Genomic DNA, 23,903 nt, shown 5'->3' with positions numbered 1-23,903 from the left:
AATTTTAAAGGGCATTTTTAAAAAAAAAAATTAATAAATGTTAAAATAATAAATATGAAAATGGAGTTTTGCCTAACAATTGACTTGTGGAGTTTGTTTTCTTATTTATTATTTTGTGTGTGTGTTTTAATTACCAAGACTTGTGGAGTTGAAATGAAAAACTGCACAGTTAGATAGCCAATAAGTGGACTAAAAACAAACATATTTATAACGATAATTTACAAAAAAATAAGTGGTCAATTGTTGCCTTAATTGCCTAACTAGGTTGACTCATAGGTCACAATTAGCTGTTCAACTCTCATGGAAGGCAGCCTCACACCGACAGAGCAGACTTCAAACTTGTCATGTTTACACAAGCACAATTTCTATAATAGAAATAAAAATATCTTCCAGACTATGATGCATTTCAACGGATGATGAAATTATTAATCAATGAATGATTTGACATGTACGATTTTCAAGAGATGTTTATTGGAGAAGGTGAAGAGAATTTAAAATATATTTCAACGAAAGATTAGACTAGTATTGAAGAGTCTTAGTAAGTTATTCTAATACTGTTAAACTTCTGTATTCTACAGAAGATGAAATGATTTCCAGGAATGAGAAAAAAATTAAGAAGAGAGCCCCTGGATAAATCATTTTAGGGTTTATATAGCCGTCCGAGAGCCTCTCATTATGTCAATTAGAGTGGCATCATTATGGAAGCATATGCGGAGACTAAATTTGACAATCGTTGCTTATTTCTGATTCTTTTTGACATTATGTGCAAAAAAGAAGATATCTAAGGAGACCATATATAATAATAATTGATTATTTTCATTTTTTTGGTCTTATATGCAAAAAAAATGAAAGTATCAAGGAGATTAAATCTGACAACCTTGTAACCATCCTTTTATTATTGTATTGCCTCATGTCTTGAGAATATTTACAGTCCCTGTTCATGAACCCACGAAGGGCAAGGAGTCGAGGACTTATAATTGGGATATGGAAAATTAGGACCCAAGGTCGAGACGACGGTTGAAGTCGAGATGTCGTCTGAGGCCGAGATAGAGTTTGATACTAAGACTGTGTCTGAGGTCGAGACAGAATTTGAGACTGAGATGATGTTTGAAATCGAGATGGAGTCTGAGCCTGAGACTACATCTGAGATTGAGATTGTGTCTAAGATCGAGAGGGAGTTTGAGATCAAGATAGCGTATGAGGTTGAGACTGTGTTTGAAGCCGATATGAAATATAGGACTAAGATAATGTCTGATCTTATCTAAATTTTACTTGGATGGAGTCATTTTCCCTTGGCCCTTGTTTTCTCTTCTCTTTTCTATTTTCTACAAAAGGTGGTCACGACGCAGGAGGGTATTGTCTGATTTTATCAGGATTTGAATTCTTGTCCTTTTCTACAACTCTGCTGTATCGTAACCAATTCAGCTATTGCCCTTAGCCCTTGTTGCTAGATCAGCAGGAGCCTTAATCTCCATTTGACTCTTGATTATCGATATGTGATGGAGGCGCCCACGTCACACGTCGCATATGCATAAGATGCTTATGCAATGGTAAAAAATTAACCGGACTCCTTAGATAACGAGTTCAAATCTGAATTATTAAAAATAAATAAATTTTTTAAAAAAATGAATTTGGTAAAAGAGTTAATTCGAATTCTTATTTTTTAAAATTATTAAATATTTTTAAATTTTAATCCGATCTTATTCCTAATAGGATTGCGGTTCACCGCGATCGCTATTTATACCGGTCCTCGATCGCCAACCCTTCCCTCCGCACACGCATCAAATCGCCGTCCCACCGTCGCGCCGGACGGAGATTCCTATTGCCGTTGAGTTCTTCCTCGCTAGCTTTCGGCCTCCGCTCAGTGGCTTCTGCGTCTGTCCCGCTCGCACGAACGATTTTTTTGCAGGTACTTTCTTTTTCTTTGGGGGGTTGTTCGTTCGAGAAAGTGTAAGGTGGGTCTTTGGCCAATTGTTCGTATCATCGAACGAAAGGATGCCGGATTTTTTTCCACTTTATGTCTTCATTTCTGCGGTTCTTACGTTTGTTTCGGGTGGGGAAGAATACGAAACGAACTTGTTTGCTTTTCTGTCTCAAGAATGATGGCATTGTGATTGTGAAAGGAACCTTTTTCCGTGAGGAAATTTCCTAATTAATTCGATGCTTATTGTTTTGTTAATCTTCTGCCTTTGGTCGGACGCGAGGGAATTGTTGATGTTTTTAGTTGTTAAGATAAAATTAGGGGAAAAAGATCTTTCGTTCCGTGTGTTTTCTTCGATCAGATCTCTTTTCTTCTTCTCAACTCCTTTTTCTTAATATAGATCGCATAAGAGTGGAGTGTTGTTATTGTCTGCCCGATTTCTTCTTTTTGGTGTCTCCTGTTTGACTGTTTTATTTCTAAACATTGAAAATGACAAAGGAGTCTCGCAAAAGTTAGTTTTTTTCTTTGTTTTATTGGAATTTCTACGAGATCTCACCTTTTTTTCCCCTTCACGGGATACAAATTGATATATCAGGAGTTGCCATCAATCTGGCCGTCCCTGGGGTTCTATGCCCTTGCACCTCGAGGAAGGTGTGGGATCTAAAGAATGCTCAGTTGCCTCCACGTTGTATTGAGGTTTTCATTCTTCTTGTTTGGCCTTTCCATTGCATGGTGAAAGGATCTCCTCTTGACAACGGCTAACTCCTGCAACGGTAGAGACCCCTTCATGCAGTAAGGTTTTTGTTGATCACTAGAGATTTTGGTAGTTGATTTTTTACTGCAAAAGAACAACTTGACAGGATTTCACTATAGATTGCATTACTCAGATCAATTACTGTCCTTGAAGATGGCAATAACTAGTTGTTTCGCAGCACTTTTTGCTAGAAAGAACTCCAAGGTAAGAATCAATCGTTGTGGATTTTGTTCTTAGTGTCTTTTTTGTCATGATTCTGTTTACAAGTATTTGCATAATCTTCTACAGGAAAAGAAAAGATCCAAAATTGCCTATACGTGTGGAGATTTAAGAGTTAACCCTGAAGAACAAGTTCATCAACATGTCCAGAATTCTGTAGTAGGAATTGCTTTTGATGAACCCAATCATGCTGATCAAATGGCCTATAGTTCTGTAGAGGTAGCAAATCTCAGAGAGCCTATGCCGTTGATAACTCAGGGAAAGAACCCTGTGGAGAATGCACGAACCAAAATGCGCGGTACAAAAAATCTCAAATTTGAGCAAACTGAGCCTGGTGCTGAAGCAGCTTATGAGGGAGGTGATGAGCACGAGGATTGTTTATCTCTGAGGAAAGATTTCTCTGACTTTGATCTTCAAGCATTAGAGGTAGACAAGCCTGGACTCAATTTAGGAAGTGTCAACGAAGAGCTGAATATTGATGGTTCAGATAGCAGTTTGCTTAAAGAAACTGCTTCTGAAATGATTACCTACAATGGTCATGTTAGTGATCCTGGCATTGGACAAACAGAAATATTGTGTGGATCTCTGTGTCTTAAACGTTCATGTTCCTACGTTGAGACAAAGAGATTTGTTGGATCCCCTACCACTACCAATTTTTTGGATGATGTTCTCAACATATGTGAAACTGTTGGTGGTGAAGCAACAAATGCTATCCCTGGAAGTCCAAAATCAGTAATGACATCCTTCAGTGCAGATAGGGCAATTCTAAAGAAGACGTATTCATACCAGGTGCTCCGGTCGAGGAGTGCAAAACTTTGGTCGAATCTTTTTCTGTTGAGCCATAATAATTTTCACAACCCTAGGATGACAGCATCACAGAGGATTTCCATCAACAATACCTCTAAAATTGGTGGTGGATATTGTTCCGATGTACTTGAGTCAAGGTCATGTTTTGAAATGGATACCAAACCAAAAATGAGGCAATCAGAAATTACAACTGCAGATGACTTGTGGTCTCAGAATCGTTGGATTGCTTTTCATTCAGAGTGCTCTAACTTGGATAGAGTTGATGCTTGGGTTCAGTGTCTTGGAGATGGTTCATCATATCCAATAGACAGCTATCAGAATGAGGAACCAGCAGAAGAGGCTACCTCATATACAAATGTTCTTGAGGCTGAAGAAATCTCAGGAAAGAAACAAACTCAAACCGGCAGGCCAACAGTAAAGGATATAATGGAGGGCAGCTACATTTTCCAACCATCGTGTTCCTTCCCCCATATGGCTCACATTTCTGGTATGGGTTTGCAAGCTATTCCAGTCATTTCAGCCTTCAGTAGTCTTCGATCAGTTAACTTATCTGGCAATATGATAGGTATGAACAAACGACTAAACTGTTAGATTATAAATCTTATGTGTTGTTCTGATATAGAACATTTGTTAGACATTCATATATTGATCTGTTTCCTGTTTCTGCAGCCCACATTACCTCAGGAACCCTCCCAAAGAGTCTCCTTACACTTGACTTGTCCAAGAACAAAATTACAACAATTGAGGGACTGAAAGAGCTTATAAGGCTGCGGGTTCTTAATCTCAGCTACAACAGAATCTCACGGATTGGTCATGGTAAGCAATATTAAGTGTTGCCTTTTAAATTTTTAGATTCAATCCCGCCATTTTAATACTAAAAATTGTGCTAGAGACTGTATCACTTGGTATTCTAATCACTAAATTTAAATTACTTTCCAATACTTTGATTATGTTGATCGCCAGTTGTTAGATGCATTCTTAAAATCTTAGCTTTCCCTTTTTGGTATTGTGGTAACGATTCCTAGATATGGGATTTAGGCTTAGGACAATTTGAACAGTGGCTAGTGCAAGAAACAATCATGGTTCTTTCAAGGAGAATGCCCATTAGTGATTGAAGCCATTATGGTAATGAAGCCTCATTGATTGATCACAATGATGTCCTTCAGAAGACAGTGATGTTTTTGTTCTGCTATTAAGATTCACTTATTCAGATAGCTTTTTGGGGAGTAAAATTATCCTCTATTAAATTGAAACTTGAATTACTGATTTATGTTTAATAAAACCTAAATTTATAGTGTCAAACTTGCTATTTTCTCATATAATTATGGTTCTTCAATTATTTCAACTACTTTTTTGTAGTATACCTTTATGATTTAACAAGGATAGGAATATAATCCAATGTCTAAATTTCAGGATTTCCAAATGACACACTCATAAAAGAGCTCTATTTAGCTGGGAATACGATCAGCTACATTGAGGGTCTCCACCGACTTCTGAAGCTAAAAGTTCTGGACTTGAGCTTCAACAAGATAACCACAGCAAAGGCCTTGGCTCAACTTGTTGCTAATGACAGCTCTCTCTTGGCTCTCAACCTGATTGGCAATCCAGTTCTGAACAATTTTGGTGAAGAAAGGCTTCGTAAAACCATTTGCAGCATCCTACCTAAGATAGCCTACCTGAATAAGAATCCCATTGATCCTCGGAAGGGACGGGAGGTGGCCTTGCACAACATATCAAAGGTTGCACTCGGGAGCATTGACCGGTTCTCGCGGAATCAATTGACAAGGCGAGTGGGCCAGACTGCCAGTTCTTCAGGTAAGAGCTGTGGAAGAGAAAGGAACACCTACAGAGGAGCAAGCAGCAGCCACGGAGAGAGGAGCAGAATGAACAGATCAAAGGGCAGACATCAACAGTCTGTCACTTCAAGGAAATAAGATGGCTATTCAATTTCAGATGTGATTTGATTATGTTTCAGTAATAAATTAGAAAAACATTGTACTTCTTTCAGTCAAATTTGGAAACTTACTACATTGTACTAGTTGAAGAACGAGAATTACTTATTCAGAGCAAGAGTTACAGACACAGGAGTTTGCATTTCTCTTTGCTTTTGATATTCTCTGCTTGTTTGTTGTGTGGAGTTGTAGAGTGTTACATTTGCTTTCTCCTATTTCTGATGTTCTTTTCTTAGAGTTCACCGTTCTCATTGCTTTTGATGTCTTTGTTTGTATGTTATCAGAAGATATCAATGACTTTCAGAATGATTTTGATTGGGATTTGAACTTTAATTTCTTGTTTGTCTTCTAGTATTTTAAGAGCAAATAGTGAGGATGTGGATGTATGATAGGACACACACGAGAATGACAGATAGGACTAATTTTGGAATAAGAGTACCTCTATGAGAAAAAGATTAAAATGAAAACCTTTTCATGATTGAAATAAAAAAAATTAATTTGTTTTTGACCTTTTAAACTTTACTTTTGGCCTTTCACCTTCTTAGTGATTGAGGTGAGGATGAAAATCCAAAGTAGAGAGTTTCTGCCTGCCTGATGTTTCTAATTAGTTTGATTTTGTTTATTATTCTAATTTTTTTTATTAGTTGTTTTTTATTATGAAATTTTATTATTGTGAGATAAGGTCTTAATGCATTAAATAGTTGTTTTTTTGTTATATCCATTATTTATTAATTACTTGTCTGATGAAAATTTCTAAATCTCCTAGGACCTGTAATCTTGTAATTACTGATAATTAATTTAAAATATAATTTTCATATATATTTAAATGTTTTCTAAATAAATTCAAAACTAATAATTAACCAATATTTAGAATTTAAATTCTGATGGCAATCAATATTAAATTTATATAATGTACACACTTATAACAATTTATTGATTTAAATATATATATATATATATATATATATATATATATATATATATATATTATTCAATATCAAATTTAAACACCTTTAAGATTCAAGTGTTGAGTATTCATTTAGATTTTTTTTTTAAATTTTTCTCTTGTCAAATTTTTATTACACTTTTAATCATCAAATGTAGAATCTTGACTCATTTTCGCCTCTGCCAACTTTTAGTTAAGCTTTTAATTGTGAAATATCTAATTAAATTTGACTTATTTAAAAGATTTTTTTCAACTTTCTATTGAACTTCAACTTATCAAATATTCAATTAATTTTCTTTCATTTAATTTTTTTATTATCAAGTATCTGATCAACTTTGACTTACTTATTATATCTCTCAACCATCAAATATATTAATTAAAATCAAAACTCAATTAAATCTAATCAATCTTGATCTTAGAGATATAAATATAATGAAGGACAAAGATACCAAATGTGTTAGAGACTTTGAGTAATAGCTTTGGCCATTCGATTGCCAATACTTTTGCGATTATCATGCAATCGTTATGTTCAAGCACCACTCGCGTTGATATCAAAGGTACCCACTTCCAAATGCATACTCTATTACGGTATCGAAAAAGATTAGTTGATGCATTCCGGCATTTGCCAAAGGAAGGCATGTGATAATGCCGAAAATATACAAGCTAGCGTTAGATGCAAGTGTGATCAACTACATCCATAACGTGGGTGTCGACATCAAAGCCTATTGCTATTGTTGTATGGAAAAGGATGGATTAACTAATCCTAAAATCTTTGATTTTTTTAAAAATAAATATATATATAAATATATTTGCATTTCTTTAATTTGTGCAATCTACTACTAAATTTTTATTTTATTTCAATAATGATAGTTCTATTTATTTATTTATTTTAACAAAGATTAATTAGACACCACACTTTGGTATAATTAATTTAATTGTGAGAGTTTCTGCCAAGCTTTTGAGTTCCCTCCTCAGATTTTTGATAAATTGCATTTCACTCTCTATTTCTTTTAATTATATCATTTTGGCCCTTAAGTTAATTATTAGCGTCATTTTGCATGGAATGTTTTTACTTAGCCCCTCTTCGTAGTTGGTCTTCTTTTTCACATATCGAAGGGGTAAAACAAGAATCAATTAAATTTGAGGTCTTAGATATAAAAAAATAGACTTTAAAAAATTAAATATAGTTTTAATTTTTGTTAAAAAATAAATTTTATATAAAATTTAATTTTTTGATTATTTTTAAGATGTAAAATTATTAATTAATTTTTTTATTTAAGTAAAGTTATTATGAGCTAGTGAGGAAAAGAGGGTGGAATATCGATAAAAGAGGAGACGGATACGAGATTATCGAGATTAATTATCGACGACTACGAAAGCACTTATTTTTGAGAGATTGATATAGAAAATGAAGAATTGATTAAGTTTTTAAAAATAAAGTATATAATAAAAAAATCTACAATAATTAAAAATTAAAATGAACGTTTTCTAAAAAATATAAATTAGAGCACTAGACATAGATTTGAAACTTTACGATAAAATATTTAAGTGATTTTAAATCTCTATGGGCATTTGTAGTTAAGAATCGATTCATGAATATATGATTAATTGTAAAAGCGTTTTAATATTGCACCGTAATTTCGGGAGCTTCTAGGAGCATTTTGAAAAAGAAAAAGAGGTGACATTAGATTTTACACTCCCGTTTTTCATTAAAGACTTATAGAAGCCAAATGGTACATTTTTGCAAAGAGTTTACAAAGAATAATTTGTATAAATTTGAAAGGTAAAGTGAAAATTTAGTAACTAGGTAAAATATCAGTTGGCACCCATTTTATCATGAAATATCACTCTAAAGCTAATCAAGTGATATGCGATTTTATAAAAAAAATAATTTATCAAATTCCTTAAGTTGTAATGATGAGAGAAACATTAGCGCAACGATAAAATTATTATCATCTAATTTTGAGATCATAAATTTAAATCATAAAAATTTTATAAAATATAAAGTAAAGCTACGTAAATGATGAAAAGAACTCGATACCAAACAACAATGCCAAAACTTACAAGGCATTCTTCCTCCTCTTTCTAGTCAATTCATGGATTCTAATTAAATTGAATAAAAATGTTACTCAACATATATATTTTATCTTCTCAAAAGAATAATTTTAAAATTTATTTGAATAAAACAATAAAAATAAAATTCCTCTCGTAATTGCCTAGTTTTGGTTAAAAACCCATTTTTTGTAGTTCTTCTTCATTTTACATTTTATTTTATTTTTCACATTTGAAATGATTCTAAGGGACAAAAATGTAATTTAAAAAATAATCGAATATCAATAGATGGTTAAATTCAAAATGTATTTATTTATGTGCGTTTTAAACTTTGGAGTAAATTTTTTATTACTATTTTGTAAAAGAGTTAATTAACTTCCAATGATATATATTATTATTTTGCATATTAAAAGATTCCATAAATGCCATTAGAATTTCTTTATTTCTTAAAATAATTAAAAAATATATTTTTATTGACCTTATCTTTCAGACGCGCCCTTTCAAATTTTTCTTTCTTTAATATTGACATTTAAATGTGGAAAATAAATAAATAAAAATGTAAAATGGGGAAAATAGTAAACATAAGAATGTTCTTAGTTTGCAATCTTAATTAATGATATTAGTGAATGATTTATAATTAAGTTTAAAATAATATATATGTATTATTAAATTTGTTAATGATAAATATACTATTCAATTAGTTTTTTTTTTGAAGTATTTATGCCTTTTACCTATTCTCATTTAGAAAAAAAATACCTAGAATTTTATAATTTATTATTTACTCTTAATCTTGTGCAAAATTACATCATATTAATTGAGAGCTGCAGTTAATCACAATGAAGATGGATGAATTTAATTGATACTTTAAATCTTAAATTTAAAGCTAATTGAATTAATAGATCATATTTTTTTAAAAAATAAAGTTCTAAATTAATCAAATCCAACTTCTGATTTCTCAATTGATTAATTAATTAATATTTTATTCATCTTAGGTGCGACTTTATCATCGGTGACTTCTTCCTCTAAATGAGAATCGCAATCAAAGGATGTTGGACATCTGGGTTGGCCGTTGCATGCGCTTCCCGATTTACTTTAGTAGTTGGTAGGAAACTTCTGTGGGACGGAATCGATCACCCCCTAGGGATTGAGTCAATACGACTAACTAGGATTATCATTTTTTTTTATCATCAGTGACTTCAATGATATTAAGGCGAAGGGGCGAAATGGTATGATTTTACAAAGCTTGGGGGTTAAACATTACAATTTATTAAATTATAGAAGAGGGGGTGAAATATAAAAAGGTAGCAAATTTTATGGAGGCGAGGGGGCAAAGTGAATATTTTGGAAATTCACATCCTATTTATAAACCACCACAAGGCCACTTTAATGCTTCTTCTTTGGCACATCACAAAGTTCTAGCGAGGGCGCAGTCGAAGTCCATATCAATGGCGATCGAGATCGCCTTTTGCTGATATTTTCTGCGCTGTCTCTTCGTTTCGCCCGCTCTCCGGATCGAAATTTCTCTACGAATCGAAATTTGTTTCCTTCGATCGGTTATCGAGGTGCTATTGTGCTCTTTTGGGATCATCTTTTTGTTTCTTTGAGAGTAACCGAATGGCGGCCGTGGCCGAGAAGGCGATCGGGTCCGACGAACAATTGCTCCATCGCAAGTCGCCGCGACCAGCGGCGTTGGCGGAGGAAACGGATAGGGATTACAAGAGGGACGTGAAGAGGCTGGTTGATTTGCTCTCCAAATTAAACCCCTTCGCCAAGGAGTTCGTCCCTTCGTCTCATGCTTCCGCCCCCGGCGATGGCCGCCGGAAATCTGACAGCCAGCTCTCCGCCGATGCCCCCGTTTTCGTGGCGTCCAGCGATTACTATTACAATTATGGACCGCTTAGTAATACTGGTAGTAGGAAGGATTCCAGCAGCGATGGATCATCGAATAATCAACCTAATCGTAGAGTAATTTCTTTGGTTCTTTCTTCTTGGCTAAATTACATTACCTTAATTATTGCGTTTCTCATAATTTTTTGCTACAGTGGATATAGGCCTTTGATCTTGTTCTAGTTGAAAAGATAACTTGGATTTGGAGTATAAATGTGATCCTTGCATCATCTTTGTGTGAAAAAAAATAATATTAAGACTACCTTTTGTATGTGAATTTGATTTCTATCTTTATTTTGCAGAGGAGAAATGGCTCTGGCCAGGGCAAAAAGAGACTGAACAATAGGCTTCGAGGGGCTAAAAGGGAGGATAGCATTAAGCGAACAATATATGTATCTGACATTGATCACCTTGTGAGTAAAATATTGTTGGTTTGATCGTCCAATTTACTGTTACATTGCAATTCTTCTACAATTAATAGTGTGATACTTTATCTGTGTTGGCCATGCTAATAAGATTATCTATGGATATGTATCAGGTGACTGAAGAGAAGCTTGCTGAAATATTTTCTACTTTTGGACCAGTAAGTTATTTGATCTTCAATGTTTAGAAAGTTATTGAAATGATATTAGAAGTTTTTTATTGATGACGTAACACTATTTGGGGTATTAATAATTTTGATGGATCCTGGGTCATATTTCATTATCTAAGTATGTTATGGCTGCTTAGCATAATAGAATGGTCTTAACTTGTGATAAGCTTGCTTCTGTTGTCCCCTTCTTATGCAAGTTTTTGTCAAATCATTTCTCCTTTAGATTAACTAGTATTATCATGGTATTGTTAAACATCCGTTCAAATCCATCGAGGTTTGTGAAAATTAAAGTTTTGCTCTTTTAACTTGGTTCCTCAGTTGACTAAAATTACATTTGGATCTTATCAATGTCAAAACAATTATTCTCAGTTAATCATCTTTTATTAGTATTCTCCTCTAATTCTTTTTTGTATCATAGAACATGATGACTTCGCAAGTACTTCAGCTAACAATGCATTAACTAAAAGGCTTTCTTTTTTGCTTTATGTTAGTTTCTCATTTAATGGATGATTCACCTCAATCTCTTTTCATGCCATGTGGAAGCACATAATAATTTTATTTTTGTCAATTTCTTTTCTAATGATATATACATTTTTCTCCATCAAAGGTAGTTGATTGCAGAATTTGTGGTGATACTAATTCAATTCTTCGATTTGCATTTATAGAGTTCTATAATGAGGGTAAGTTCTATTATTCATTGCCTTCTTGGGTATTCATGTGTTAGACATCTAATGCTCTCAAGTTCCATTTTTCTCTCATAGATGGTGCAAGAGCAGCACTGAACCTCGGGGGAACTGTGCTAGGTTACTACCCTGTCAGAGTCTTACCTTCAAAGACTGCAATTCTGCCAGTGAATCAGAAATTTCTTCCAAGAGTAAGCATAAACTACACTTCTATTGTCTACTTAAAAAGCTTGCTCGGAATATCTCTACAAAGAAATAAAACTAAATCTATGCTCCTTCACTTTATTTTATTTTATTCTGGTAGTTCTAACTATAAGGGGTTTTCGCAGTCTGAGGATGAAAAGGAAATGGTTGTGAGGACAGTCTATTGTACAAACATTGATAAGAAGGTAGACAGATTTTTTGATATGGGAAAACAAATTGAATGCAAATATTATTCTTATTAATGGATCATTAATAATCATGTCAATCAACTTAAAGCCTTCAATTTCTTATCCTTTTGCAGGTTACTGAAACAGATGTCAGAAGTTTCTTTGAACAACTCTGTGGTGAGGTACATTCTACTCCCTAAATAATCAATTTATGAGTAAATTGGGCAAAATGGTGTGTTTAATAGTATCTTACTGCGTGAATTTTGTTAAGTGCAGGTTTCTCGATTGAGATTTCTTGGTGATAGTGCACACTCAACATGTATTGCATTCGTAGAGTTTGTTTGGGTAATTGTCATCAACTTTTTTTTTTTTTTCAATCTGTGTAATAGTTGGATGATAGCACAACTTAGCTAACTTTCACCAGTAATTGATTGATTAGATATCCAGAATTTATTTTTCGACCACAAAATAGTCTATATTCTATCCTTAGCACCTTAGCTGAGTTTTGTTCAGGAATGATAACCGAAACAAGATCGACCTTTGTTTCTAGTTTCAGACATTTCTCGACCTATGGATTCATTGGTTTAATCTTCATGATAAGATCAAGTCTACTTTTTCTATTTGTATATATATATTTTTTCTCACCCACAGATAGAATGTATCAAAATTCACTGCCTCCTCTTAACTGCGACTTGATACTTGATGAAACCTCAGAGGGGGCCCTTTCGATCTCAAGTAGAAACCATAATATTCCATGTTTCTACATGATTCAATATTTCTTCCTGCACAAAGTCGAATCCACAACAAAGCTGAGGAATTTTTGTGAATTGCAGGCGGAAAGTGCCATTGTTGCTCTGAGCTGCAGCGGCAGGATTTTAGGAGATCTTCCCATCAGGCAAGATCATCCCTATCTCAAAACAAACACATCTAAACTTCATAGGAGAAACCTAACTCTTTTGTGTGTGTGTGCGCGCGTGCAGGGTGAGTCCTTCGAAGACACCAGTAAGGCCGAACACCGTGCAAGCGGCTTCAAACTGATACACCATCCATAATTTCTGAGAAACACAACACTGGTCCTTTTCCCATCTCTTTGTTCTACTCAAAGTACACGAGCAAACCTTGAGAAGCTCGGATGCTTGGATTACATCGTATTGCTGTTGCTTTGCAACCGCTACGCTTTCATTTTTTTGTTTATTTGGATCGGGGGAGGGTCGATGAACCTCTCAGTAGCCGATCTTATTTCTCTGATAGGCGCAGAAATTTTAGCCGAATCTAGCGAGATACTTATGCTGTTAGATTACTTCCACCACCAATGTGGTCTCGAAATCAATTTCTAGCACCAGCCGATGGATTATGAACGTTGCTTGTCTCTTTTAGAATCCAATTGTTTCATGGAAACTTCACAGAGGGTGCCCGGCAGGTTTGGTGAAGATGAAAGTTGTTTGTTTCTTTTAGGATCCATTTATTTCATGGAATCGGGTGGTGGGGAGGGGATAAGTAGAAATCTCATCACAAGCTGAATTTAGGGTTGGGGAGATCAAAAGAGAGGTGTTTGCGAGCGATGATGGTCATCACTCTGATCGCGACCGAGCGTTGTTGCGTGTGCCTTCTCGAAGCAAATGATCTTTACTGAATTTTCGCGGTGAAGAAGGATGAACATGTTAGTTTTTCGGCTCAAAATTGTAACACACTGGTAAATTACATCTGTGCACAACTAAAACATAGAATCATGACATAAACACTGGTATTATTTCCTTTCAATGAAAGATAAACTAACATTTTCTGTTCTTTCAAAAGATTATTGATCTCATTCAGCATTTGCGTTTGTATCAGTTGCAGGTGCGATGGTACTGTTACTCCTCTCGAGCTTCTTCCAGCATTGATGCTTCCAGCACTGGCATTGCCCTGCTCTTTTCATGCTCCCTGTCCTCGCAAGTGCTTCCTCGCTTCCTCCTTCCCTTCTCACTATGCTCATCGCCGGCGACATCGCCGCCGCCGTCTCTTTGTTCCTCAACCATAAATCTCTCATCTTCCTCCGCACTTCGCAGTCTCTCTCCTCGTGTCCACCGTCGCAAAATCCGCACTTTACCGACCCAGCGCCGCCGCTGGCGCCGTCGTTCCCCTTCCTCGCCTCCCGCACTCTCCGGGCCTGCTCCCAGCTCAGCGCCAACTTCACCGCGTCCGCCAACGTCGCCGGGCGCTGCGGCAAAATCCAATCTTGGTAGTCCTCCTTCAACCCGTCGACGAAAATGCCCTTGAGAAGCGCGTCGGGGAAGCCGTGGTCGGGCCACTTGCGGAGGATCCACTGCAGGCGGAGGTGGTAGGCGTTGACGCCCTCTCCGTCCCTCTGCTCCAGACCCATGAGCTCGGCGCGCGCCCGGTCGGCGAAGTCCGGCCGAGTGAATATCCGGAGGAATGCGGCGCGGATTTCCGGCCATTGCAGAGGCGGCCGGCAGGGCTCCACCGCGAGGTCGTACCACAGGGCGGCGTCGCCGTCGAGGGTGACGGGGAAGATGCGAACGAGGGTGCCGACGTCGGTGGCGTTGTTGGCGCGGCAGACGCGGTCGAATCGCGCGAGGTGGGCGACGGGGCACTCCGAGGCCTCGCCGCGGAAGACGGGCAGCGGAGCCACGTTGACGTAGGCGGAGGAAGGTTGGGGACAGGAGGAGCCAGAGAGGGAGTAGGAGTCGAGTTGGGAGCGGGAGGCGGCGCCGTTTTCGCGTTCGTCCTCGTCGGAAGCAGAGTCAGATGGTGCGGAGTAACGAAGGGAGGAGGAGTCTTCTCGGGGGTCACGGGAGGTGGAAGATGAGGCGGGAAGGGCACGGCGGCGATGCTTCTTGCGGCGAGGAGTTCCCGCGGTGGGCAAGTCGGATGAGAACTTCATGGAGAAGAAGGAAGTCGTCGGAAAACAGAGCAATTGAACGGACTAAGAAGAAGAAGAAGAAGAAGAAGAAGAAGAAGAAGAAGGGGGCGACAGTTCACAATAACGAAACAGAGGAGGGACGAAAGAAAGTCGCGTCCTTTGGAAATCAAAAGGCGCGTCTTTTATCTGAAAACTACGATATTTTTTCCTGTCCAACAACATAAAAATGCATCAAAAGACGATTTTTTTTTCTAACAAAATGAGAAATGCATCAAAAAATTAATTTTGATTACAGGATGAACAGAGCGTTCAGGAAGATCCTGAAGGTTGTTCACTTGATCAATCGATTTAGCTTTCTGCAACTGGCGATCGTGGAGGAGGAGGGTCCCGAATCAATCACACTGGTTGCGGTTTGTGACCTCCGAACTCCGACCGGTAGTAAGCCACGGCGTCGCGCATGTCCTCGAAGAGGGCCGCTACCTCGAAGAACTTCATCACCTTGGAGAGCTCACGGTCGCCGAGGTCGTCGGAGAAGGGCGTCACCCGGAGCGCGTTATCCGGCTGCAGGACGTAGGCGTTTGGGTTGTCGTCGACCAGCACTGCCCGGTCGAGGGCCCGCCCGACCCCGGCGAGGTCCTTCACTAGCCTCCCCTCCATCTCCCTGCACGAGTCGCGGTAGAGGCGGTGAGCGATGAGTTCGCCGGCAGGGTCGAGGCGGTCGAGCACGAGGGAGGCGTACTCCCTCAGCCCGGCGGTGAACACCACTACCTCGAACACCGCGGCGGCGGCGCGGAGCAGCTCGTCGGCTCCCGGCCTCTTGAGGACGTAGAAGGGCACGACGCGGCCGTCGATCGAGGGGTGGACGGCGAAGTCGTAGCGATCGAGCGGGGAGTCGGTGCGGGAGTGAACCAGGGTCTCGTCGAGGTCCAAAAAGACGGTTTTTTTCTCGGGGAAAGAGGGGGGCGGAAGCCTCGCCGCCGCCGCCGTGACTGTCGGAGTAGAGGGGAGGAGGAGGGGTTTGGTGGGGGTGGAGCTAAGGCGGCGGAATCCTCGCTTGTGGGGGCTGGGAGAGGCGCAACCGAGGACTGCGAGACGGGAGAAGAGCTTGGCGAGGCGGCGGCGGCAGGAGCGGACGGAGCGCGTGATGGCGGCCTTGACCGGCGAAGGGGAGGACAGAGGGGTACTCCTCTTGCCTCCGGAGGAGTGGTGCCGGGTGGGGCTCCGGCTGCGGCGGGAGGAGGGCCTGGTTGAGAATTTGGAGACCATGGCTTCGAGCTCAGAGAGGGAGGAGGAAGAAGAGATGGAGTAATATAATAATAATAAGAAAGCGAGGGGGGTAGCTGCTAAATAGCCTAATTTAGATTGCGAAGGCGGCCGATGGTTACAACGGCCAAAATATGATTTGAATTGGACCAACGGTCGGAAATCCGTGCCAGCTGGCATTATGGTCTACTAATTTAATGGCTCAATTAAAATGAATTATTTTAATTAATCAATTAATCAGTGGATTAAGTTCATTTGCAACTCCTTTACTCTGTATAATATATTAATTAATATGACAAATAAATATAATGGTATGTATTTTTAATCCATTCCACAAGGGCAAAAATTAAACAGCCACTCTAAATTTTACAAATTATCAAAAGGACATTTAAAAAAAATAAAAGGACATCATTTTTCGAGAATATCCTTACTTTGTAGCAACTTAATTAACTACTACGAGTTGTAGTAATTAATCATAGCTGCTGCTATAATATGGAATAGTTACAATTATTAGCTCTCGGAGCATAACTGAGTTGGTTATGATGAAGCAGAGTTGCAGAAAAGGACAAGAATTCGAATCTTGGCAAAGCCGAGACAATACCCTCCTTCGTCGTGATCAACTACAGCTTCTCAATTTACCTCTTCACAGTTGATCGTGGGGCCGCTAGGGTAGCAGATTCCACCTTTTACATAATAGTTATAGTTACTATAATGTATAACCGTTAATATTGTGGGAGTTTCTTAGTAACTTGTACAATTGTGTAACATCTGTTTACTTCTATAATTATTTTAAAATAATTTTAATCAATTTAAATAATTTTGATTAAATTGATAAAAAATATTTTGATATAATAATATTCAACGTTTAGAATTTATGGTTCAAGATTTAAAGTTTAGGATTTACCTATAACTATTTAGTAGATACTTAATAATTTATATGACTGTTTTAAAATAATTTTGATCAATTTAAAATGATTTTAATAAAGTTTAAATAATTTTAAATATTTAATTTTGATTGAAATGAAATAATTATTTTTTTATATTATAGCAACTACCTGGTAAGTTTTCTATAACACCACCAAAATAAAGAATATTTTAGATATAAAATATTTAATTGATTCTTTAAAAATATCCTTTGGGTGATTTGTATAATTTAAGAAGCTCATTAATTTTTATTTTTGCCCATTCAACAAATTAAATATAAACATATTAATTAATGCTCTCACCATAAAGTTTGCAATAGAGCCACCAAACAAGCATCCCCATTCTCGTGTTTTGTTTATCTTTTTTGCCCGTGATTATTTCTCCTTTATATATAGACATATTTATTTAGATTAATTCATGCAAAACCCTACAAGAAAATTAGATGGATAGAGTATTTGGCTGCCCCATTGAGATGGAGCCTAAGACACTCCATGAAGGAGCCTTAACCAATGCCCGGGTATATTTATATTCATATTTATATAAACTCTTAAATCTATTTAATTTCACAAATAAATATTTTCTCCATCTAGATAATTTTTTTTAGTGAAAAATCTGTAATTTTATTGTTATTTTTATTTTTCAGGAAGCTGCAGTGGAAATAATCCAAACCAAGCAAGCAAAGGAAGCATCAAGCATCTTCACTCAGGTTAAATTTAGTGTAAAATTACTAATAATTATGTTAATTTAATTCCAGGTTAAGATAAGTTTTGAGTGGAATAATTTTGGTAGGGCAAGAAAGTGATTAAGACAGGGGAGGAGATGAGGAAGGAGGTGGAAAAGAGGGACCAACTGAACAAGCTGCTTGTACAGGGATTAAGAGGAGTTGATGATCATGAGGATTAGCTTTTATTATGTTCTAGTTTAAGGTCACTAATTGTGCTCAAATAAGTGATCTTTAGCAACCATAGCTTTAGTACTAATGAACAATCTGTTGATGTTCTCTATAATGATGTTATTAATGAACAAGCATGTGTTGTATTGGTGTAGAACTATGAACATAGAAAATGATTATTGCTTGTTTCGTATAAATGTATTGTTTATCGACCGCAATGTGACCATGGCATTTGCGAAACAAACCTGTTATAAAGGATCAAGTTGTACCCTCAGAGAGGACTAACAAAACATTTCACTGCTAGGAAACTGAAAACTTTCTGTATTAACTGAACAATGGCAGCTAACTCAGCTGATAAATTAAGCAATTGAACCTCAGTGTTATTGTGTGAGAACTTGGAATCAAATCCAGCATCCGTACCTTTGCCGAAAATGCTAATGAATTTACCGGTAGCTGCGATATGTTGGCATGTACATGCAGCTCTCTGCGTGTTCCAACAGGTTTTTGGGGCGAGGAAGGCGAGAAGCCAAACCTGAAAAGAACACATAATAGGATGATAGTAAGGAAATCTTGTTTTGACATGAAGCATAGTATCCATTTAGAGAAAAGAACACACCAAGTTCGTATACTTTTGCAGCCACATTAGCAGCAATTTGTGCTGATATCTTTCGGATGTTCTTGAAGGGTGGATAGATCAATCCTTTATCGAAGTTCTCTTGTGTCACTTGTTGGGCAAGAGCTTCCGCTGTGAAATATTTCAAAATGAAGTTGAATTTTGTGAACTAGAGAAAAAACAAACGTTTCTTTGGAGCTAAATGATCAAACTTTATCTAAAGCCGAGGATTATAAACTAACTCTTAAGTCTTAAACCACATTTAACAAAGTAGTTGACTTTTCATATTAACGTCTTCTAAAAATTATTATGAAGCTATGTTGGTATCAACTATCTTTACATCATTAGCGGCTCTAGCAGTATCAAATTTTTGCAACCAGAGAACTAAAATATTTCTAGCCGGTACTCAGGAAGAATAGTTAGATTGAAATTCTCATCTAAACCAAAAAATGTTACCAACATTGGATCCTTAGAAAGGATAGTTGTATGCATGGATTTCTACTTACATGCCGCAAGAAGCATTTCGTCACGCACGCGGATTGCTCCTGAAATGATCAAACCAAGGCCGAAACCTGGAAATATGTAAGCATTGTTTGCCTGGAAGGGTACACACGCACACGTTATTCAGCAAGCTTCTTGAAGCTGATGGCCAATTAGTTTAATTGTCTAAATGTTATGGGAGGAACAAATTCAGACCTGGCCAGATATGAAAGTTTTCCCCTCATATTCAACTGGATCGAATGGGCTTCCACTGGCAAAAATTGCACGGCCCTATGGACCAAAGATAATTTTGAGATGTCGATTTTTTATACCTAGAATAGACATAAAAAACACTTCTCACCTTACTCCAAGTGTATGCTTCCTCGGCAGTACATTCTGATTGCGAGGTCGGATTTGACAGAGCAAGAATAAGAGGTTTCTGAAATTTGTGAATTGCAACTTGACTATTATTTCCATAATTGAATCAAACATGTAGAATGATGGACCCAAAAAAATGGCATTGTGGAGAATATGCCATACCTCATTAAATGAAGCCATGGCCTCAACTACTTCTTGTGTGAAAGTCTTTCCTACTCCGGAGGTTCCTATAAGCACAGTTGGTTTGATAGCCTGCGAGAATCAATGATATCACTCATTTTCGGGAGAAAAGGTGTAACAATGTGTCGGTGTCACCTCATTTTGGAGTAAGTTCACTGATCTCACCTCATTTTCAAGTGATTTCATACCTTAACAGCATCAAGAAGGTTGCTAATTGGTTCGTGTTCATGGGCCCATGGTTTCTTGAAATGTTGTAGAGATTCAATCCTGGAGTTAACAATCAGTCCCTGCATATTAAGATAATAGATAGTAGGCATCAAAGCATAACTGAAGAAGATCAAGAAAGTCACTAAGAATTGTTAGACAAAAGATAATATTGTAATTTTCTATGCTACCTTTGAGTCAACAAGCCAAATCTTTCGACGATTCTCTTCAATCGGTGTACCGTTCTGAATAATAACTCAAAAAACAACAGTGTAATGAGAAAAAAAAATATAGGTCCATGGCAAAAGAAAGCGATACAGTTATGTGAGTTTTAATCATAATACCTGTCTAGAAATCTCGAGAGCAATGAGCTCTGCAATACCAGTACCGGCCTATCAAAAAAGAAAAAAAACCTTAACATTGGGAAGTGGCACAAAACATGAGGAAACATGATAAAGACCAAATTGCTATCATAGGCACACTAGAGTAGGCCTTCAATCTGAAAAAATGAGATTAAGTTCATATTTGGGTTTGTATTTATTATGGCAAAATTATCTTAAATCATTTTAAACTCACACTTTGCTTAATCAATGACGGCAGCGCTTCTCATAATCCACGAACATTTTAGCTACCATTCATCTAGAGACCAACTAGTTACAGATTCAGTATGATACTTTTCTTCCTGCAAGAAGGCTGTTTGTATCTGCTCATTGAGTGGTCAATGGAAGCACATATCATAATTTTATCAATCACTAAGAAACCTCGGTGCTAATGTCTTCTTTTGTTTCTGACAATGAAAACATTGGCGCTTGTTCCTCACAAATTCGTTGTTATTGGTTATGCATAGAACTCAAGGGAAGGATTAAGGTAATTGTAGCTAACCCTAGGTAATTAGGGCAAACACAGCTTGATGATCATTAAAGTAAATCTAGAAAAGTGGTAGATAATTACCTCTCCAGCCCCAAGAAACAAATAGGTATGGTCTGCTAAGGTCTCTCCAACCAATTTTAATGATGCAACGAGTCCAGCAAGAACCACAGAAGCTGTTCCCTGTTGGCATTGCAAATAATTAACTACCAATTAGTTAGCAGAAAAACAATACACAAAAAGTTGACGGCAGGAAGAACAACAATTTTATGCATAAGCTGCAGTGGGAAGGTATAAATTCTTTAACCTGGATGTCATCATTAAAGACGAGATGGGTCTTGCTATATGTTGCTAGCAAATCAAATGCATTATGGTTGGCAAAGTCTTCAAACTGTAAACAGTAAAAAAATGCAACAATGATACAAAAACAAAAATAAAAATGCATGAAATCGTTTGCGCTAATTTGGTCACTACTGGACTTTGATAGATTCATGTACCTGGATTAGGACTTTCTCACCATATTGTTGCTTAACAGCACACATAAACTCATGGAGAAGGTCATGATATTCCTAAAACATAAAAAATATTAACAGCATTGAGAATAATGATCTTTAAAACTGTTGCAACAATCTCCCGGATGTATGACAACTAACCTGGCCTCTAGCTCGCTTTTGTCTTAAACCAATGTAGAACTCATTGTTTAGTAACTCTTCATTGTTTGTCCCCACATCAATTGTAATGGGTAAACACTGTAAATGGAGTGCCAATTATCAAAATACTGACAAGAAATACTAGCGGATAAGACAGGAACGTTTGACACTACAACCTCAAATTCAAACAAAAGTCGAGACTAGAAGCAAGACAACTGAAACTATAATTTGTCAAAACAATGCTTACTTCAGACGGACGAAGTCCTCCCAAAGCTGTATAAAGAGCAAGTTTGCCCACAGGAATTCCCATACCCTAATCCAATCACAGTTATCAGGTCTACTAAACTAAAAAAATAGAGATGGATATCAATATAAGGAAGAATCCTACATAAATAAAACTTTTACCTGACATCCAAGGTCTCCTAGTCCCAAAATACGTTCACCATCTGTAACCACAATAACTTTAATAGTCTTCTCAGGCCAGTTCTTCAGCACCTCAAGAATTTTACCTCTGACAAAGATGACAATCCTCAATTACAAAAAGGGGAAAAAAAATCATAACTAGAAACAGAGCAACGTGCAAGGACATACTTCTCTTTCAAGCTGATATAAAGACCTTGTGGATGTCGAAAGATGCTCCCATACTTCTGGCAAGCTTCACCTACTGTTGGTGTGTACACAACCGGAAGCAACTCCTCAACATTGTCAATCAGAAGTTTGTAAAAAAGCCTCTCATTTAGCTCCTGATGATTGGGAAAGCATTAGTGTAAGATGCACAAGAATTGATGCATCAAAATTCATGTCATTAGACAGAATAAAAAGTTTTGGAGCAAAGCACTAGCCTGAAGATCCATCATCGCCATGTAACGCTGTAAGGGAACGGTGTATTGACGAAGGGTCTGCAAAAACTTTCTCTCCTGTGGAATGGTAATGAGTTTTAACATGAAACAAAATGAATTTTTCAGATCGAGAATAATGCTTCAAGGAGACAGTGAAACTGACCTGGAGTTCTTGAGTCACAACTACCGGAGGCAAAAGTCCACGCAAGTAGTGAGCATCTCTCTCCGTTTCTGTGAAGGCAAGCTCTTTGTTGTGGCGCGGATCTCTTAGTAGACTATATCCACTGAGAACAAACGATGATGCTGTCAAAGTTAGATAGCATGTTCAAAGTATCAAAATGCAGCACATAGGTAGGTGATTGAATAGGACCTTGCAACGGAGAAGGTCCAGGGAGTGACGAGCTGCTCCTCGGTAGCGCGATCTTCGCCGTACATGTCCTCGACCCCGCCACCAACGGTTGCGTTTGAATATTCCTGCGCCATCTTCTCCAATCCTGCTCTCGCTGCTACTCCTCTTCTCCCTCCTCTCCCAACCGCTGCCACTGCCCTCCTCTGCGATCGACACAACCTATAGTAGTAAAGCTGATAGCAATGAATATTTTGAAGAACCTCTTCTTATAATCACTGCAACACTAGTAATCCCAGCTCCAGTGATGCAATGCAACAAACACCTCCTGGCATCGCCTTTTATACCTACTTTCTAGTAGGTAAAGAACAAAACTTTAAACCCAAAAAACATTTTTTTTAAAAAATTTTGGAGACCAATCCCAAGATCCACTGATGCCATGCAACCGCCTCCTCAGTGTCTCCTTTTACACCTATTTTGTACTAGGTAAAGACCACATTGTAAAGCCAAAAATCATTACTTTTTAGAATTTTTCAGAGTCAAAAGGCGATCAAGGAGAACTATGAGGCCGCACGGCAATGAGCACAAGTGTGAATCCAATTACAAGAGAAAAAAAAAAGTTAAAAAACGGAGAATCATTTGTTGAGATCTGATACGATCACAATTCACAAGAGCAAGGGAGGTCTGATTACCAACAAACCGGTGCTGAAGAAGGAGACCATGGCCCTGAAGCGAGGAGTCGGAGTCAAATAAATTAAGCTGAAGAGAAAGCGAGCGAGTCGCGGATCGACGAGTCGAACGAATTCGGTGGAAGCGGAGGGAGGTAGCAGACGACACGCACAACGTTAAAAGCTACTTCAACGGGATGACAAGGCAGTGGTTCACAATTCAACCAAATCGAACCGGAAAATGTTTGAATCGGTTCGGTCTAGTTATAGCGAACCAAGGGTATAAGTGTAATCACACTCGTATAGTTAATCTTTGAATTTAAATTAAATTATTTAAACAAATCTAATTTAATCTTTAAATAAATAAATCATGGCAAAGCTGTAATTCATTTCAAATAATTTGAGTAGTGTGTTGTAAATTTAGTTTGATCAGATCTCACCAAAATCATACGGCCAAGATTGAATCAAAGAGAAAGCTCTTTCGATCAGAGGCGTCCAGATCTCATTGGACGCACTATATATAATGCGTTCCATAGCAATCTAGGGTTTCAG

At 37.5% G+C, this 23,903-nt stretch overlaps 4 protein-coding genes across 5 annotated transcripts; 2 read left to right on the top strand and 2 right to left on the bottom strand.

Moving 5' to 3' along the window:
• The first annotated feature begins 2,828 nt into the window (after positions 1-2,828).
• On the top strand, positions 2,829-5,635 carry LOC141814269 (uncharacterized). The gene is made up of 4 exons (XM_074702205.1): positions 2,829-2,879; positions 2,964-4,266; positions 4,371-4,517; positions 5,115-5,635. Exons 1-4 carry the CDS (start codon positions 2,829-2,831, stop codon positions 5,633-5,635), a joined length of 2,022 nt encoding a protein of 673 aa, XP_074558306.1.
• A 4,428-nt stretch (positions 5,636-10,063) lies between these two features.
• LOC141814270 (polyadenylate-binding protein-interacting protein 11-like) lies at positions 10,064-13,671 on the top strand. 2 transcript variants are annotated; one of them, XM_074702206.1, is made up of 10 exons: positions 10,064-10,616; positions 10,841-10,951; positions 11,077-11,121; positions 11,738-11,810; positions 11,892-12,004; positions 12,143-12,202; positions 12,319-12,366; positions 12,461-12,529; positions 13,018-13,079; positions 13,165-13,667. In XM_074702206.1, exons 1-10 carry the CDS (start codon positions 10,266-10,268, stop codon positions 13,220-13,222), a joined length of 990 nt encoding a protein of 329 aa, XP_074558307.1. In that variant the 5' UTR covers positions 10,064-10,265; the 3' UTR covers positions 13,223-13,667. The 2 variants fall into 2 exon arrangements, with proteins under 2 accessions (XP_074558307.1, XP_074558308.1); XM_074702207.1 differs by lacking the exon at positions 12,461-12,529 and having other exon boundaries at positions 12,319-12,361; positions 13,165-13,671.
• Positions 13,672-15,443: 1,772 nt separating this feature from the next.
• Positions 15,444-16,313, bottom strand: LOC141814191 (uncharacterized). The gene has a single exon (XM_074702142.1). It carries the CDS (start codon positions 16,311-16,313, stop codon positions 15,444-15,446), a length of 870 nt encoding a protein of 289 aa, XP_074558243.1.
• A 2,114-nt stretch (positions 16,314-18,427) lies between these two features.
• On the bottom strand, positions 18,428-23,484 carry LOC141815637 (NADP-dependent malic enzyme-like). The gene is made up of 20 exons (XM_074703587.1): positions 23,376-23,484; positions 22,708-22,889; positions 22,501-22,621; positions 22,341-22,415; positions 22,090-22,241; positions 21,904-22,009; positions 21,746-21,811; positions 21,502-21,597; positions 21,346-21,417; positions 21,156-21,239; positions 20,933-21,031; positions 20,326-20,373; positions 20,173-20,226; positions 19,966-20,064; positions 19,760-19,849; positions 19,581-19,658; positions 19,436-19,510; positions 19,246-19,336; positions 18,743-18,871; positions 18,428-18,658 (listed from the first exon to the last, which is right to left on the bottom strand). The coding sequence occupies exons 1-20, from the start codon at positions 23,403-23,405 to the stop codon at positions 18,570-18,572; spliced, it is 1,836 nt and encodes a 611-aa protein (XP_074559688.1). The 5' UTR covers positions 23,406-23,484; the 3' UTR covers positions 18,428-18,569.
• Between the last annotated feature and the right edge of the window lie 419 nt (positions 23,485-23,903).

Source organism: Curcuma longa, chromosome 21, assembly GCF_044706935.1.
Source record: "Curcuma longa cultivar G26 ecotype Majalengka, Jawa Barat chromosome 21, ITB_CL_G26_1.1, whole genome shotgun sequence".
Lineage (NCBI taxonomy): Eukaryota > Viridiplantae > Streptophyta > Magnoliopsida > Zingiberales > Zingiberaceae > Curcuma > Curcuma longa.
The sequence above is the reverse complement of the archived record's forward strand: the minus strand, read 5'-3'. Positions and strand labels throughout refer to the sequence as shown.

Bases quoted from the DNA above. Each gene is read 5' to 3' on its own strand.
- LOC141814269 (XM_074702205.1), top strand. From the start codon at position 2,829: ATGGCAATAACTAGTTGTTTCGCAGCACTTTTTGCTAGAAAGAACTCC. The intron at 2,880-2,963 runs GTAAGAATCAAT...AATCTTCTACAG, and splicing joins TTGCTAGAAAGAACTCCAAG to GAAAAGAAAAGATCCAAAAT. The intron at 4,518-5,114 runs GTAAGCAATATT...TCTAAATTTCAG, and splicing joins AATCTCACGGATTGGTCATG to GATTTCCAAATGACACACTC.
- LOC141814270 (XM_074702206.1), top strand. From the start codon at position 10,266: ATGGCGGCCGTGGCCGAGAAGGCGATCGGGTCCGACGAACAATTGCTC. The intron at 11,811-11,891 runs GTAAGTTCTATT...TTTCTCTCATAG, and splicing joins TATAGAGTTCTATAATGAGG to ATGGTGCAAGAGCAGCACTG. The intron at 13,080-13,164 runs GCAAGATCATCC...GCGCGCGTGCAG, and splicing joins TTAGGAGATCTTCCCATCAG to GGTGAGTCCTTCGAAGACAC.
- LOC141814191 (XM_074702142.1), bottom strand. From the start codon at position 16,313: ATGGTCTCCAAATTCTCAACCAGGCCCTCCTCCCGCCGCAGCCGGAGC.
- LOC141815637 (XM_074703587.1), bottom strand. From the start codon at position 23,405: ATGGTCTCCTTCTTCAGCACCGGTTTGTTG. The intron at 21,598-21,745 runs GTAAGCATTGTT...CTCCATTTACAG, and splicing joins GAGGACTTCGTCCGTCTGAA to TGTTTACCCATTACAATTGA. The intron at 21,418-21,501 runs GTTAGTTGTCAT...TTTATGTTTTAG, and splicing joins AAAAGCGAGCTAGAGGCCAG to GAATATCATGACCTTCTCCA.